At 38.3% G+C, this 16,494-nt stretch overlaps 1 protein-coding gene across 3 annotated transcripts in view; it reads right to left on the bottom strand.

The window, feature by feature from the left end:
- Positions 1 to 16,494, bottom strand: part of GRM1 (glutamate metabotropic receptor 1) — a 328,706-nt gene that overhangs the window by 13,697 nt on the left and 298,515 nt on the right. For all 3 annotated transcript variants that reach the window (XM_040965269.1, XM_040965270.1, XM_040965271.1), the window contains exon 7: positions 15,520 to 16,450. In XM_040965269.1, coding sequence (XP_040821203.1) covers positions 15,520 to 16,450 — 931 coding nt within the window. The remainder of the gene's footprint in view (positions 1 to 15,519; positions 16,451 to 16,494) is intronic.

Genomic DNA, 16,494 nt, shown 5'->3' with positions numbered 1-16,494 from the left:
TCAGATTGCCCCCCCCCGTATTTCTATTACATTATCCAATACTGCATTTTGTGTTACATTAGATAATGTGCACCACATATCCAAAGTCAAATCATTTATGAGCTCAAGATGGTGTTATCACCACCTGAGTTGATTTTGCGTTTTCTCTGAGAGGAAGAAGGCAGAGTGAGCTCAATATAATCCAAATTGCGGTTAAGCTCAGTCAGTGCTGTTGTACAATTTTAATAAGGATCAGTCTATCCTAGGTCATACCCTTTCAGAACTTTCAACAGAGAACTGGCTGTGCACTATGGGCTTAATCTAGTGACTTTTTATCTCATCCTTCTGCTTTCCAAAAATTTACTAACCAGACTTTTGGCTCCCTGCCCCACCCAACTCAGCATTTGGCAGATGTGTTGATGGGGAACCTTGACCACGTGTTTGTGTGCCTTGGAGTCTTGGCTGTCTCATGTGATCACTGAAATTGTTTTTGCAGTTCTCTCTTAGAACACACGTGTCTTCTTACCACAGAACTCCATGAGAATCCTCTATGTCAGAGACTGGCAGCTTATTTATAACCTTTCTGACCCATTAGAATGCAGACATCAGCAAATATTTCATGGGAGAAGCAGGTGCTGTGAGCAAGCCTCTGTAGTCTTAGACTTATTCTCGCAGCCCTTGTTACGCATAAAGCTTCTTCTGCCTTCTCAACTCCCTGTGTCTTTTCTGCCTTGACCAAATAGAGACGCCATCTCCATTCAGTGCCCAGAACTGACAAATTCCCCCATAGAAAACAAGCGCAAATCACCTACTAACTCCTCATGTTTCAAAAGTTTTATTTTCACTGTCATCATTTAAACAGCGCCCTAGTAATATAAACAGATTTGCTTCCCCTTTTACGTTGCTTTTTTTCATGTTTTTGGTAACCATTCCATTATGTAAGAATCTATTTTATTCTACCAGGAAGAAAAAATATTTCTTCAGTACTTAATTTTTGTTAATTGTTAGCAGGAAAATTATGTTTTTAAGGGTTCCCTACTTCTATTTTTCTTGCTTCTGTTACTTTGATCAAATTTAGGTTGTTTCCGTATAAAACACACTTAGTCTTCACAGATTTTGCATTATGATTCCAACATGTTTATCGGGTTCATGAATGCTGATTGTACTGCAATGGACAGTACACACCATCTCTGTTTCACACACATGATCAGATTTATGTAGAAGAGTGTAGTTTGCCTTTATGTCACAAATAAATTGTTGTATAGCATGAAAATCTTAAATGAATGCTCTAATGTGTTGAGATCTTAAACAAAAAACTCAAAATGAGGGGGAAATGTCAGCTCCATTTCTACAAAAAGAGAAAAATAGCCTGTTGTGTTTCCAGATTGACAAGGGGTGGCAAAGCTGCAAAGTAAGGTGAATGTGTGTGTGTGTGTGTGTGTGTGTGTGTGTGTGTGTGTGTGTGTATTTAATTTTTTTTATTTATCACAGAGTGGAAGAGAAGATGAAAACAACTTACCAAAAGCTAAGAATTTCACTTCAGTGTGTTTTGAAAGTTAATCATTACTTAGGCAAAAGGCTTAAAATTGAGAAAATCATAAAAACCAAAATGGACTTAAACCTGGAAAATTTGATAAGGATTCTGAAATTCTTGGTTATTGCACCTGCTGCTTTGTTGTACATATATTATGTACCTCCAAAACATCACAGTAAAACATTGCTTTGTGTTACCGAAAAGTTATTAAGACTTTGTATTATTTACATTAAACAAGCAGCTCCTTAGAAAAAAGCCCCAAAAGTCGCCACTCTTGCTGACACACCTGGCACAAGAATGCCATGTTCTTGGCCAAAGGACCAAGATCCTCTGCAGCAGCCGTGCACTATAGATACCCCATCTTGGAAACCTTGCTTCTATCTGGAGTCTAACTATAGTATTGCACATGTTCTCACTAAGGTCCGTTTTATTCCATTGTATCTCTTTAAGCAGAAACATTAATTCCCTCAGATCACTACCCATCAAACCTGAAAAGAACTTTATAGACAGTTATCACACAAATTATATCACAATCGTTGAGGTATGGCCATCATATCCCTAAAACAAATCATAGTCACATAGTAGCCTATAGAGAAGGGTGAGGGCAAGAAATTAAAATGGTATAAGAAGGCTTTTGTTTCCACATAAGATATAATACCTTGTGGCAAAGTAACTATCCCACTGGTTTCTAGAATGAGAGAAAGAGAAGGGCGAAAATCAGCGGATAAAAAGAAAAAAAATAATCCTTGAAGACATTGGAATACTGCCAAGACAACCAGAATTTAAGAGACCAGTAAGTCAGCAGCAAGAGAGCTTCAGAGTGGCTAGATCATCTTGAAGATATTTTTATCATAGCACACTTGATGATGCTTGTTACAGACCAGCAGAGTGAGAATCCAAGCAGGAGATCTTAATAAAAAGGCAAAGGAAAAAGAAAAGTTTTAGACCTCCCCAAATCCAGTTCAAGTTCTGCAAGAAAGCTACATGTAAAAAGTAAGGATTCTGGAAAAAGTGGTGGGTGAGGGATCCATGGCATCAACAATTGGCAGTTCCCTCAGGGAGCATTTGCAATTTTAGGATGCCACAAGCCACGAGACAAAACTGAACAAAAAGTTGCTGAAAGCCAGAATGAAGTTGGTTGAGATTTCAGAAGCCTTAGCAATCACATTTGGGATTAGCACCATTTTAAGAATGAGGTCCAGGCAAGCGATCAGAACATAGAACAGGAAACGAGGGGCTACAGCACACTATAATTCACACTTGAGTCATCTCTGAACATAAATACATCACAGCACAAAGGGAAAGCATGTGGGGATATGTAAGCAAGTGAAAATGTTTCCTGACTTTTAATGTTCCCACTTACCATTAGTGACATGAATTCAGCAAACACTATACCTTTTTTTTTTTTTCCAGGCTAGCATGGTGCACTATGATACTCTCTCATGTGGCTGGACAGCAATAATGAGCCACATCTCCCTGTCAGCCTGCAATCATGAGAGATACCACTGATACTCTGATACTCTAAGGGTATCGTATTGCCAGCATATTTCAGATATTGGTATTGATGTATCACATTGTTTTCGCAATGTCTATCTGTGTGTGTGTGTACACGATACATACATTCAGCAGCCTATTGCAGAACAGGCTTTGTGTTAGATTGTTCAGTCCTACTTTTAGGTTAATATAAGTACCCTGGGAATATTTAAGATATGCTAGAGAATGTTGTGATGTTTAATAGTTCAGATTTATTAAGTGCATTTTCAGCTTATAGGAGCTTATTAGGATGCAAATTGTAAGTTAAGGAGTAAGTTATTAGTGCTGCAGAAGAATAACAACAATGTAAAATTAAGATGTAAAATATATTTACAATTTAACTCCATGAAGAAAAAGCAGAAAATTGACTTTGCATATCTATGTGTTTTCCGCGTCTTGCATTGTTTGGAAACCAGTAAAGCCACTAATTTGTTGTAGATCATAAAAGATTAAGAAATGTATTTCTCTAATCTCTATGGTAACTTTAAGAAGAAGGGTGAAAGAATATGAAAGCAACAAAAAATTTCATGGACATTGAAAATTAAAATACTGGATTATTCAAAATAAAGAAACAATAAGACAAAAAGTGCTACAAGCAGAAAATAGCTAACTTGGAGACACAAACACAATTGTGTCAGCAATTTCAGTCAATGCAAATGAGATGCATATGGTAAATAAGGCAAATATTATCAGACTAACTACAGTGGAGTTTATGAGACTTTTACCTTAAACACCAATTACAAAGAGCTGAAAATAAAGGGACCAAAAATCACGTATCATGCAAATATTAATCAATAGACTCTCTTAGCCACACCAATTCTGAAAAAGTCCGTTCTATGCTTCACAAAATATAGAGAGCAGAGGCTCACCAAGAAGTGTTTAGGTCAGAAATTCAAGGTCAACTAATATCTGATATATTCTTCATATTTCCAATGTCAGCAGAGTAAATAAAAATAATATGACCCTTTGAACTGGTACAGAAAAAAGAATCCGAACAGCGCTCAATGCCTGCTCCTTACAAATTTCTCAGAAACATGGAGTAAAAGGAAATGTCCTCAGAAGACCTGTGTCCTGCTGTCATACATAATGACACAATTTCAAATAGAAACAGGGGTGTTCTAGAATTACTGCAGACAAAATAGACTAGATTAGTAGATGTACAGTATAAAATTTGACGTGAGTGCATCAATAAGATGGAATAGAAGATTGATGATTGGATTTACAAATGTGTATTCAGAAAAAAAAAAAGAAATAGCAAAAAAAAAAAAAAAAAAGAAAAGAAAAAAACCCAGAAAACAAAAAAAACCCCAAATGTGTATTCAGTTAAGTTTGAGCAAAAGTACCACTGCCCTTCAATGAGGTAAGGGCTTTTAAAAAACTTATCATGGAAAGATGGAGATTTATTTAAGAAAATACACAAAGAACTCTAATCTGTTACTTTACGAACTAAATGTCTGAACCTCCCCACAATTCACATGTGGAAATCCTAGTCCTTAATGTGATAATACTAGAACAAGGGGTCTTGAGAAGTGATTACATCATGATGGTAGAGTTTTTGTGAAATATACTGCTGTTATTATAAGAACCCCCCCAAAAAAACTTAAGTCTCCCTTGGATTTGATTGTGTGAGGCTACTGGTAGTCTATTACCCAGAAGAAAATCATCAGCAAAGCACACCTAAGTCAGCGCTCCAATTTCAGACTTTTGGCCTCCAAAGCTATGAGAAGTAAATGTCAATGGACTATAAAGCACCTAGCTTATGGTATTTTGCTATAGTATACTGAATTAAGAAACACTCTTTATGCCATTTATAAAAGTTACTTACGCTGTAATAACTGTGAAAGTCAAATTATAAGATATGCAAAACATGAATGTCAAAATCATAAAACTCTTAGAAGAAAATATAGAAAGACTTTGTGATCTGTGGTAAGAAACTAGGCGAAACTAGGCCCTGCACTGAGTACTAACAGAACCAACTGTAAAAGAAGCATTTAGAAATTGGATTTTGGTAAATTAAATTCTCCTCGTATCAAAAGATTCCATCTTAAAAATAAAAAGTTAAATCAAACACTTTGAAAAGATATTTTTTGGGGGAGGCCAGGAAGAAGCTTTGGATTGGCTCAGTTTTGGCCGTTAGAGCCACTTGGGAAGTGAACCAGCGGATGGATGCAAGATCTTCCTTTCTTTATCTCCTTCACTCTATAAATCTCCCTTTTTTAAACAAAAATAATAAAGTAAAAATTAAACAAACAGACCAAAAAATACAGTTTGTTTCTTTCTTTTAAGCCAAGGATTTGCCTTCTCACTTAGACTTCAGTTTTAAAGAACCTTCACCCACATCATTTTCAAGAGGTCTGTAGCGACTTGTGCAGTTTGTTTTGATGACTATTCCCATGTTGATCAGCATGTCCCTCTTACTAACCAGCTATGATTAATTTGTTAATATGCATACTTTAGTTAGTTTTTTTTAGACATTGGAGTGCAGAATTCTCAAGGTAAAGACTTAATTCCATTTATTTTTGTTTACTCTGCATAGATTTTAAAAGAGAAGTTTGTGAACATCAATACTTTTCTTTGTATCTACTTATGCTTATTGGACAGGTAAATTTACATAGAAAAAGATTCCCCAAAACACCACAATGGTCAGAGCTGAGCAAAACAGAAGCCAGGAACCAGAAGTTTCTTCAGATCTCCTAGGTGGATACAGGATCCCAAGGTTTTGGGCTATGGTCTGCTGCTTTCTTTCCCAGGTCACAAGCAGGGAACTATGTGGGAAGTAGAGTAGCTGGGGTATGAACTGGCATCCATATGGGATCCCAGCACTTGTAGGAGGAGGATTAGCCAATTGAGCCATTGTGCCATGCTTGAGCAGCATTAACTTTGATTTTGCCTCTGAAGTATTTGTACTTAATCTCCAACTTTAGCTGTTAATGCCCTAAACATTAACACCCTCCTCCCCTTGCAACCAACTTTTTCTTGTGGCCCCGGTCTCCTTCATCTGCTGTTGTCACAGGATGATTCAGAAACTCACATGAGTACTAGCCTAGTGAACTGCATTTTTATTGGAGTATCTTCCTATTGTCCAGAAGGTGAGGTCCAAACTTTTAGGACCCCTATTTAGGCCCTACATAATCTGTTTTTAGCTGTCTCATCCAGTTCATAAAACTGGATATTCTGCTCGGATATCCTGGAATCGCCCCTAATTTCTTCAGCCAGAAGTGTTGTATGTTTCCCAGAACCCTTACAACCCGATTCCTCCACTGCTCTACATCACCACCTCTTTTTCTCCCAGCCAAACCCGAGGGTACACAATGCTTCCTGGAAACATCCCAACATCTTAGGGCTGGGTAGACACCCCTCACAACACTCCTGTGACAGCTTCTATTTCTCGTTGAAACACACACTCTTCCAAAATCCGTTCGTCTGGATAGATCTTGATATTCACAAAGGCAGAAGCACAAAGGCGTGTTTCATTCACACCTGTAGTTCACTCTACTTGCCTCATTGGCTGGCAGATACTAGGTGTTTTAACCATTTATTGAATGAATGAGTCATCGCTGCTACATCTCTGCACCTTACAAAGCCTGGCTCGGGCCATTAACCCATTCTAACCACCACAGAAAAGTGATTGTATTTTAGGATCAGTGCTGACATAGCTTCTGGCTTTCTGCATTGGAGCTAAATGAAGCAGCCTACTGAAACTTGCTTTGGGCTTAATAATCTATGATCCCTACGCTACTGAACCCCCTTAAGCGATTCCTTTGTCAAGATGAAAAGAACCAATGACCAGAGTTCTAGACTAACCCCTTTTGGTCCAATTGGGAAATACTTCTCATAGTTTCTACAATTTCCTGAACTCAGGTCTATGGTGTAGGACACCTTGTGTGATACCAGGACATGCTTTATGACCTTGGTCGCAGAAGCTCATACTCCCTGCGGTCATTGGCCATTTCTTGTTGATTTTCCTCTACTTCATTTATTGCTTTTTCTGTGAGCACATAGATAATATTATTTTCTTCATAAATAAATCTCCTATAGTTTATAAATAATAGTTTATCCACATATTTTTCAAATGAAGGACTGGATTAGAAACAGTATTGAAATGTTTAACATAAAACACTACCAAGAATCAATGGCTAACATCTCAGAGAAGTATGGGGCTATCCCTTCTTTTTCTGCCCCCACACCAGTCCCAGTATTATAATTTCTTTAATGGAACTTTCTTCATCTAGGTATATTATTTTTCCTGTTAACATTTTTCTTGTTATGCATTCCATACCCAACTAAAATATGCAAGAAATATGTTACATTTGATCAGATAGAAAAATAAATCAATTCCCAATTTTGGGGAGCAATTTTTTAAGGGGCCTGGAAACTGACTACACTTGAAGGCAATACAGGAAGTTATAGAAATGAGGTTTATTGGGCCCGGCGCGGTGGCGCAAGTGGTTAAGTCCTCGCCTTGCACGCCCGGGATCCCATATGGGCGCCGGTTCTATCCAAGCGACCCCGCTTCCCATCCAGCTCCCTGCCTGTGGCCCGGGAAAGCAGTCGAGGACGGCCCAAAGCTTTGGGACCCTGCACCCGAGGGGGAGACCTGAAAGAGGCTCCTGGCTTCCAACCGGCATAGCATCGGCCATCGTGCTCACTTGGGGAGTGAATCATTGGACGGAAGATCTTCCTCTCTGTCTCTCCTCTCTGTATATCCGCCTTTCCAATAAAAAAATAATAAAAATGAATCTTTAAAAAAAAGAAATGAGGTTTATTGATGTATTTATTTCAGTGCTAAATCCTTTGAAGTCTATACACATGAGGAAATTTCATGGAAAAATGTGTAATATGAAAAATCTGCATGAATTTTGAAATTTTTGCACCAAGTTTTAAATGAATGAGCCTTTTGAAGAACCTTAAAGTTCTTATGACTAGGAAGCAAGAGAAGGAAAGGTACTTCTTAGTTTTACTTTCTATACTTTGAAAAAAATCCTAGGAATTTACTATCAATTCTACTGTCATTAAAACTGTTTTTGCTAAAATTGTTTTCTGCAGTATCAGTTCTCATTTTTTTCATTTTTATTTATGTTTTTGAGATAACATGTTGTTAATTTGCATTATAGTCACAGGCACAAAGTTTCACTAAATAAAAAATTCAATAAATAAGAATAAAAGGCAATAGTGGAACAGGAATACAGACAGGGCTATAAATATTCACAGACTAAGAAGATGTCAATTCCACTCACATGCTATGCACTTCAAAATAGTCACAGATCATTCATTGCTTGACAGAGCCTTTGGCCATATCACCTGGGGATGGGGCCTGATCATGTTAACAGTCAGGTCCTCTCGTGTCTTGAATTTCATATGCACAGAGATACTAATGGCTCTCAACTATAGGAGATTTCTCTTACTCCTTGAATTTAAAACTAACTATGGACAAATTTGGGAGTTAACCAAGTATGCATTGACTTTCTTTTTCCATCCTGCTAACCACTATTAACAATGCTCAGAATCAACATTTTACCGTTGGCCATCATTGATGTTGTGTTTTAGGCAATGCAGAAGACAATATCCCAGTGGATCTCTTTTCCTTATAAAACAAATGGAAGCCAAACCAACTGACAAACTTGCTTTTGTTCTCTTTCTTCATCCTGAGGCAGCTGAGAAACACTTTTTAGCCAGAAATCTACCTAAAAATGCCAAAAATCTGTCCTTGACTTTTGCATTTAATTGTCTATAGATATCAAAGCTTTGTAACAAACACTATATTTGAGCCACAGATTTTTCTCCCAACTACTCCGTTGGCAGTGTGTGTTTCTGTGTTAGGTAAAACTGGGGCATGCGGTACATTGACAGTCTTCCTTGGGCAGTCAGATGTGTAATAACACATAAACTTGGGAGAAGTGGAATGATTGCCTTTCGATTTCTGGGAGTGCCTGAGAAATGGTGAAAGAAGTCTGGTAAGAGGGATGAAAGGGGAGGAAGAGAGGGGAGAGAAATAAAGATAGAGATAGAGAGAGAGCGGAGGCAAGAGACCTAGAGCCTGCGTATTCAGGAGCTCTGTTATCTGTAAGACCCAGAAGCACTCTGGGCCCGTTGCATGAGCTACCTGATACCATTTTCCATATTTCTTTGTATTATGTGTCCCACCCCTTGTGCCTAGGCTAATTTAAGTGGACATTGAAAAGTCACAAAGAGTTCGATTTACTCTGACTCTCTAATCTGAGCTTCCAAACTCACCGGCACTGCCTTGATATGCTCTTCATTCTGTAAATGCTGAGCGCCTGTGCTTTGGGCCAGCTTTATAAGCCAGTTGTTCACTAGGCCAGTTTCTCTTTGGAGCAGATAACACTTTGCACCAGCACTAAGATAACAGGTGAAGTACAAATGACTTCATGTTTCCTTGGCCGGGCCAAGCCTCTTTAGATTGCCAAATCATGACAGAAAGAGGGTCCTTCTCACATATATCGCGTGTGGAGCCACACTTGCCTCCACACTCAGCAAGCATTCAGCTCTTTTACCTCTGTAAACATAATGAACTAATAATACCTATTTTTACTTTCTGAAACTCTACTTAAGGTGAAATAGTTTTGCGTTAGTATGGAAGCTCCCTTATACCATCTGATGTTTTCATAATTTTAAAGTCACTAGCTAACAATAACTACAACTTTATTCCAAACCAGGCACTATGCTATATTATGTACAGGCTTTTTTTCTGTTTTAACACTCCCAACAGTGTTATGAGGCAAGTATTGTTATCATTCCATTTTATAAATCACATACAAAGAAGTTAAACAATTTGCCTGTGAACTAGTAGTCTGGAAAAAATGAGTCAAGAGATATCTACAATGAATTTGTTATTTGTGCCCTGCCCTCAATTCATGTCAAGTCCTAACCTGATATAATTGGGAGAAATGTTTTTGAGAGGCGATTAAACCATCAACTTGAAATGATATTGATGCCCTGAAGAGCTCTACTCTTTTGCCACATGTGAGGATACAACAATAAGATGGCTACCTCAAGACAAAAAGAAGGACCTTACCAGAACCCCAAAACAGTGTTACCCTTATTTTAGACTCCCAAATCTCCAGGATGGTGAAAAATAAATGTCCACTGTTTAATTCACCCTATGAATATATCTGGCTGAAGATACCCATGCACATGAGGAAGTACATTAGATTGGAACTGTGTTATAGCCCAATTTTCTTATAAAAAGGTTTGCTACCACTAAACTGTCAACCCCGTGGGGGCAAGCTTTGACTCATCATTTCATTTGATGAATGAGTTTATTATTAAGAGACACAGGGACCCATTAGAGTAACATTGCATAAACTGTTATTTTAGTCCCATTTATTTTTCTCATAAAAACAGCCTTGAGCTTTCTAAGTCTATATTTCTTTATTTACACAGTGGGGTGATTAATGTGTTTACCTTGAGCGATTATAGATGATCATATGAGAATATTTCAGAATTCAGTTTACAAACTATAAATTATGCCATATGGTGATATTAAACTTAAAGACTTAAATATGTGTAAATCATACAAGCTTTTTGAAGATAAAAGAAATGTAGATGTGCTCTGCCTCAAAAGAAGAATTCCATTCTCTTAAACCTATAGCATCATCGATGTGTATGTACTTAGTGTGAGTATAGGGAAAGTCACATGTGTGTTATTTGCTGAATGTGTGCTAGTTAATAATAATAATAATACAAGGAAACAGCGGTGACCAGAAAGTTGGTACACCAGATAGGAAGAAAGCTGTGCTTTTTCCGTCGTCCTGAGGTCATTCATCCTCCTCTCCTGTGAGCATGGAGCCTCTCTATGTGGTCGTGCTTGGCTGAGACCTCCTGCAAATACAATTCACTGACCAGGTTAAGTTCATTCTAAGTTGGACCTGAGGTTCCTTTGACTGATGAAGAAGTGTTTTGTCTTTCCAGACTTGAAGGCATTTGACCTTGTTTTGGGGAGACACAGACCTTCTCCCAAACCAATAATCCTAATGCTGGTGCTTAGGCATCCTGACTAACTGAGATCATCACGTGGCGACTCAAGATCTCTCCAGTCCTTGAAATAAATACACTGGCTTTGTTCCTGGCTGACTCTGGCTCTTGATACACAGTACCACTTTTTAAATGACCCTCATTTAAATGGACAGAAAGTCTTCTGGTAACTGAGAATTCTAGAAATACACATTTCATTTGCAAGACTTTCTTCATTTGTCCTTGAATGTATATTCAATATTTTTAGTCCAGAGATAGTGAAAATCAGCAATAATATTTTTGGGTGGATGTTAATTCTAAATGTTACAAGTTCATGTCCTGATTTTGTCTTAAGTTTCAGAATAACACATTAACTGAGTTAGAACCAGTGCCAGCCACATACGTCATGTACTAACACTCCATTCATGCTTTACCAGCATGAATCACATGATCGTTTTTATATGTACAAATGTTCCTGTTGGCTCTTTTCCAGATATTATGATTTTTCTTAATCCTATCTTCTATAAAATCATATCCTCTTCCTCAACCTCCTTCTATAATGTCTGCACTTCTTATTTTGATGCCAAACTCATCAATGTCTTGCAACACAGTTTCTACCCAAATCTTGGTTTCTATCTCAATGAAAAACTTCACTATCAACTGAATGTTTAAGTCATCTCACTGTCCCAAAATTCATGGGGTGAAGCCCTAAATCCTAGTGACACTATATTTAAGATGGATAATTAAGACAATGAGGTAATAAGGTTTAGGTGAGGTCATAGACGTGGGGTCTCTGTAATAGGTTTGATGTCTTCAGAAGATACACGAGCAACAGGCTTATTCTGTCTCTTCATCTCTCTCTTTTTTCCTCTCACACAGACAAGACATTATACAAGTACACAGCAAGAATGCAAATGCTTGCAACCCAAGGGGACAATCCCTAGTGGAAGCTGACAACTGGATCGCACACTTCCAGACTCCATAAGTAAATGTCAGTTGATTAAGCTACCAAGTGTTTGAATTTTGCCATAGAAGCCCAAACAGATAAAGAGTGGTTTCATTGGTTTATATGAGACTGCATACTTTTATTTCCACAGTCTTATCTATTCTGTATTGCATGAGGTGACTCAAAAGAGTATTAATGCTTCTAAATAATTTCCATATGTGAAATGAAATCACTATAGTACAATTTCTCACACCAAAAACATCTTCTAAGGCCGACCACTTGTCAATTTCTATATGGTTATCCATGGATTGATTTTTTTTTTCTTTGACAATTGAAAAGAGTTTTGAAAGTCTTTTTACATCATTAGATTTAAGCCGTTTTCAATTCAAGTGCAATAAAAAATAGCTAAATAAATTAGAGATGACAAAATCAATGACGCCTCAGTTGATTTTCCATGACAGGATTATGCCTTGACATGTCTGACTGTAAATAGCTCATGTAAGTCAAACACACAACTTATTGTTTAAGTTCCTCCTAAACAACATGTCAGACAACAAATTCCCAAATCATTGATTGTGTTAGATCTTTGGTTGTGGATGAAATTAAAAAAAAAAAAATGAAGAACCAACTTTTCAAAAAACAGCCATGTAACATCATCTTACCCTTGTAATCAGAAACATGCTATCAACCAGAATGTTGTTGGAATTTCAAATTCCTCCAAACAATATTTCAACAAATAGCTTAGTCGGAAGCTCTTCATTATCGCATCTGTTCTGTGTTTATTACTGCATGTGTAGCCTGCTGAACATTCTCAATGCACTATAAACGTACAAACCGCACATCCAGAATGGTAATAAACTCATCGTGCGATATGTTCTCACGAGTTTTCATTCTCTTGCTTTAGTTGGTAAAACTGTTAGTTTTTAGTGCTGTGGAAACTAGGGGATTGTTTGTGATTTTTACAACTTTGGAGGCAAACCAGAAAACATAAAAGGGCAAGAATAAAAGTAATGATGTTGGCACTGAGGTTATTGCTATATTTTAAAATTGTAGTCGTATGGAATTATACAGAAGCAATAGCAGAATGATGGCTAAAATGAGTTAACCACTGAACAGGCTTTATAGACACTTGATCCCCAATATCTTCTGCCAGTCATCTCACTTGTGTAATGCGCATGGAAGAACCTGAGTGTTAATAAGAAAGTTACATGCTATAATTGTTAATTAGAAATATATTATGATGATAATGCTTGATAAATTACAGCTAAACAGTTCAACTTATTGGTGAATCCTGTGTGTCCTAGAAGACTAATCTTGTTCATTTAAATTGAACTTTTTTCTTCTCTCCCAAACCATATTCCAGATAAAATTTGTACCAGAGAAGGACATTCTCAGAGTGTCAGGAAAGGCACCCGGTGCTGGAAGGTCGTGGGAAAGTGCAGTGACGTCTGGCTTCTGGAGAAGTGTTAAGCATGGCTAAGGAAACACCAGCTAGCTCTGAATCATCCTGGCAGCCAGCACTGAACATTCTTTAGTCATAACTCTCTTGGATAGGTGCCCATATCCATCTATACATAGAACCACAGCAGAGTTTCTAAAATGGCATATTCCTGGGCACCAGCACAGGATATCTCAATCCTATAGTTTCCCTCTTCCCACTAAATGGTTAGAAGAACAGCTTTCAGCAATGAGTCATGACTGAAAAATCACACAGAGAAGTTTCTGAAGAACTAAAATAAAGGCAGGAAAGTTAGAAACATGGAACCGGATTGTAGTTGATGATGATGGAAGGAGCACTCCAAAATCAAATATGATGCTGTAAAGGGACTCGCTTCAGCACCACAAACATCCAAGAGTATCTTATTTCCTCTCATTTTCTTTTCTCCCATTCCTTCGCTCATTAAGAAAGTGATTACAAAGTCATTTTACAAATGGGCTCTGTGGATAATGGTCCGGTTTTTCCCAGCCCTCATTTGATGGCCCTTTTGTTTTGCTTCCATGCTTTGTTGGTAACTCCACATCAGAAATTATTTCTGAGGGAATGTTAGCTAGCGCAAAACAACAACAACAACAATAAAATAACAGGACAAGAGAAAAATGTGACTGAGCACTTGTGTTATTAACATGCCATGAAGAATTTTAATCTATGTGGCAAGAAATAGGCATCAAATATTGTCCTTATCCCCAACATTGACACAACTTGATGTAATATTTTTACATGAAATGACAGTAACTTTACACATTTCAAAGATATTTTCACTAAGATTCTATCACTGATCTTCAAATTTAATTTTTATAAAATATGCCTGTGTTTCTTCTTCACAAAGATGTGAAACTCAGAATTTCAAAGCATTGTGATTTTTTTGACTTAATGTAAAATGGGAAGTTTCCCATCAGTGATACCTAGGCAAAGAATGGCTAAGGAGAAATTCATTTAAAAGTTGCACAAATTCAAAACAACTTAGCTTTTACAACCTACAAAATGAAGAAAAATAGCATTCATTCCCCTTTTCTGACTGGCTCAGGTGGACAGAGTAGTTACATAATGAAGTATATGTTCTAATTTTTTGCTACTAAAATATTCACTTTCAAAGGACTATTTCCTAGAGTAAATTTCAAAATATAGTGGGGAAAGTTGTCAAATTTTTAGTAGGTCTATTACCTTTAGAATTTCAACCATCTGTGTCATTTAAGAAAGTATACCTATTACATGAATTTTTTTTTTCCATGAGACCCTGAAAGAGATCAGCAATGGAAATTAGTATATGCTTCTTCTGACAGCAGAATTGCGCAAGAGATGGCAAAGTACTTATATCTTTGTTCAAACTACTGAGAAATTCCCAGAATAGCAATTATCTGGACTTTTGCTCACACGTTCAGATTGGGGGTTCATTTTGTTCTATGAAGGTTTGGTTTCTAAGAAACCACTCTGATTGTGACTGAGTAGAAATAACCTATGTACACCATGATGTAGCATATTTTACAAAATGAGTTTAATTCAGTGAATAAGATTTAGGGGGCCTTATCTCAGGACAAGTTCGGTAGTTTGTTGCAAAATTTTAAAGTGGTAATTTGCCCTGGAGCCTGATTGCCTTCTCCTCCATGGCTTACCACTAATGATAGAGTATACAACGATAAATACATCAAAGGCTATCCCCAGTTAGTGCATAGTCTAGGACTAGTGTTTGCATCTCTCGCTAGAAACCCAATGTGTTATAGCACCTCCGAAATTGTCAGGGAGAGGGATCCATGTGATAAAAAGGTCACTGACAGAATGAAGGCTGTGCTGCTAGCATGAATGAAGGCGTGTTCAGCGGGCTGCAGCTTCATGCTCCTCCTCCTTCAAAGGGATGAAAGTGAAGCACATCTTTGACTCTATACTTACTGCAACAGAAGGCTAGAAATGCTTAAGAAATGAATTTTTTTAAAACATGGGAGAAATGAAGGAAAACCATTTAGAGATGTGGGAGAGAACGAGAGTGAGATAAGGCAGGGGAAGGGGAAAAGGAAGAAGGGAAGGAAGACAGAGACAAACCCAGCTCAGGTAACTCACTTGGCATTCCCTGCCCCTGGCTTCTTTCTTCGGAAAATGTTGAGGAAAGTGTTGGAGCGGCAGGGCAGCTTGCCATCGCCAACGTGCATGCGGACGACATCCGAGGTGGTGAAGGCACTGCGGACATTCCTCTCAGGCTTAGCAATAATGATGTACATCTTTGGAGTGAACATGCACCCCAGCGCCACTGTTACACTGAGGCTCACTGCAAAGCAGGTGGTGATGATCTTGTAGTTGCTCCCAAAGTAAATGGGTACAAAAGCAAGCCAGATGATGCAGGTAGTGTACATAGTGAAGGCGATATATTTGGCCTCGTTGAAGTTGGCAGGTACGTTGCGAGTCTTGAAGGCATAGTAGGTACAGCTCATGATGAGGAGTCCGTTATAACCCAAAGGGGCGACCACACCCAGGTTGCTGGTATTGCAGATAAGGTAGACTTCCTTGATGCTTGGATAGGACAGAATGGGCATTGGGGGTTCCATGATAATCAGGGTTACCACCAGGGTTAGCTGTACACTAATCAAAATTGAGGCAATGATGACCTGGGCCCAGGCACTCATGAACCTAGGCTTCCGCGTACAGATCTTCTTCTTGCTGCCAGCCAGGATGCGTGCGATACGATTGGTTTTGGTTACCAAGGCAGAGTAGCACATGGCAGAGGAGAGGCCAACCAGGAGGCGTTGGAGGTAGCAGGATGTGGTAGTAGGCTTGGCAATGAGAGTGAATGGGCACACGTAGCCTAGGAAGATGCCAGCCAAGATGATATAGCAGAGCTCCCGACTGGAGGATTTGACCACAGGAGTGTCCCGGTACAGCACAAAGATGAGCGTAACAAACAGGGTAACCAAGATGCCCAGGCAAGAAAAGGCGATGGCTATGATTGATTCTATGTTGCTCCATTCAAGATAGCGAACAGGAATGGGCTCACAGCCTGCGATAAGAAAGAAAGCCATTGGAACATGAATCCAAGATTGC

This window comes from Ochotona curzoniae, unplaced genomic scaffold, assembly GCF_017591425.1.
Source record: "Ochotona curzoniae isolate NIBS_2020 unplaced genomic scaffold, NIBS_Ocur_1.0 scaffold_3890, whole genome shotgun sequence".
Classification (NCBI taxonomy): domain Eukaryota; kingdom Metazoa; phylum Chordata; class Mammalia; order Lagomorpha; family Ochotonidae; genus Ochotona; species Ochotona curzoniae.
Note: the sequence above shows the minus strand (reverse complement) of the source record. Positions and strands in the feature narration are given on the sequence as shown.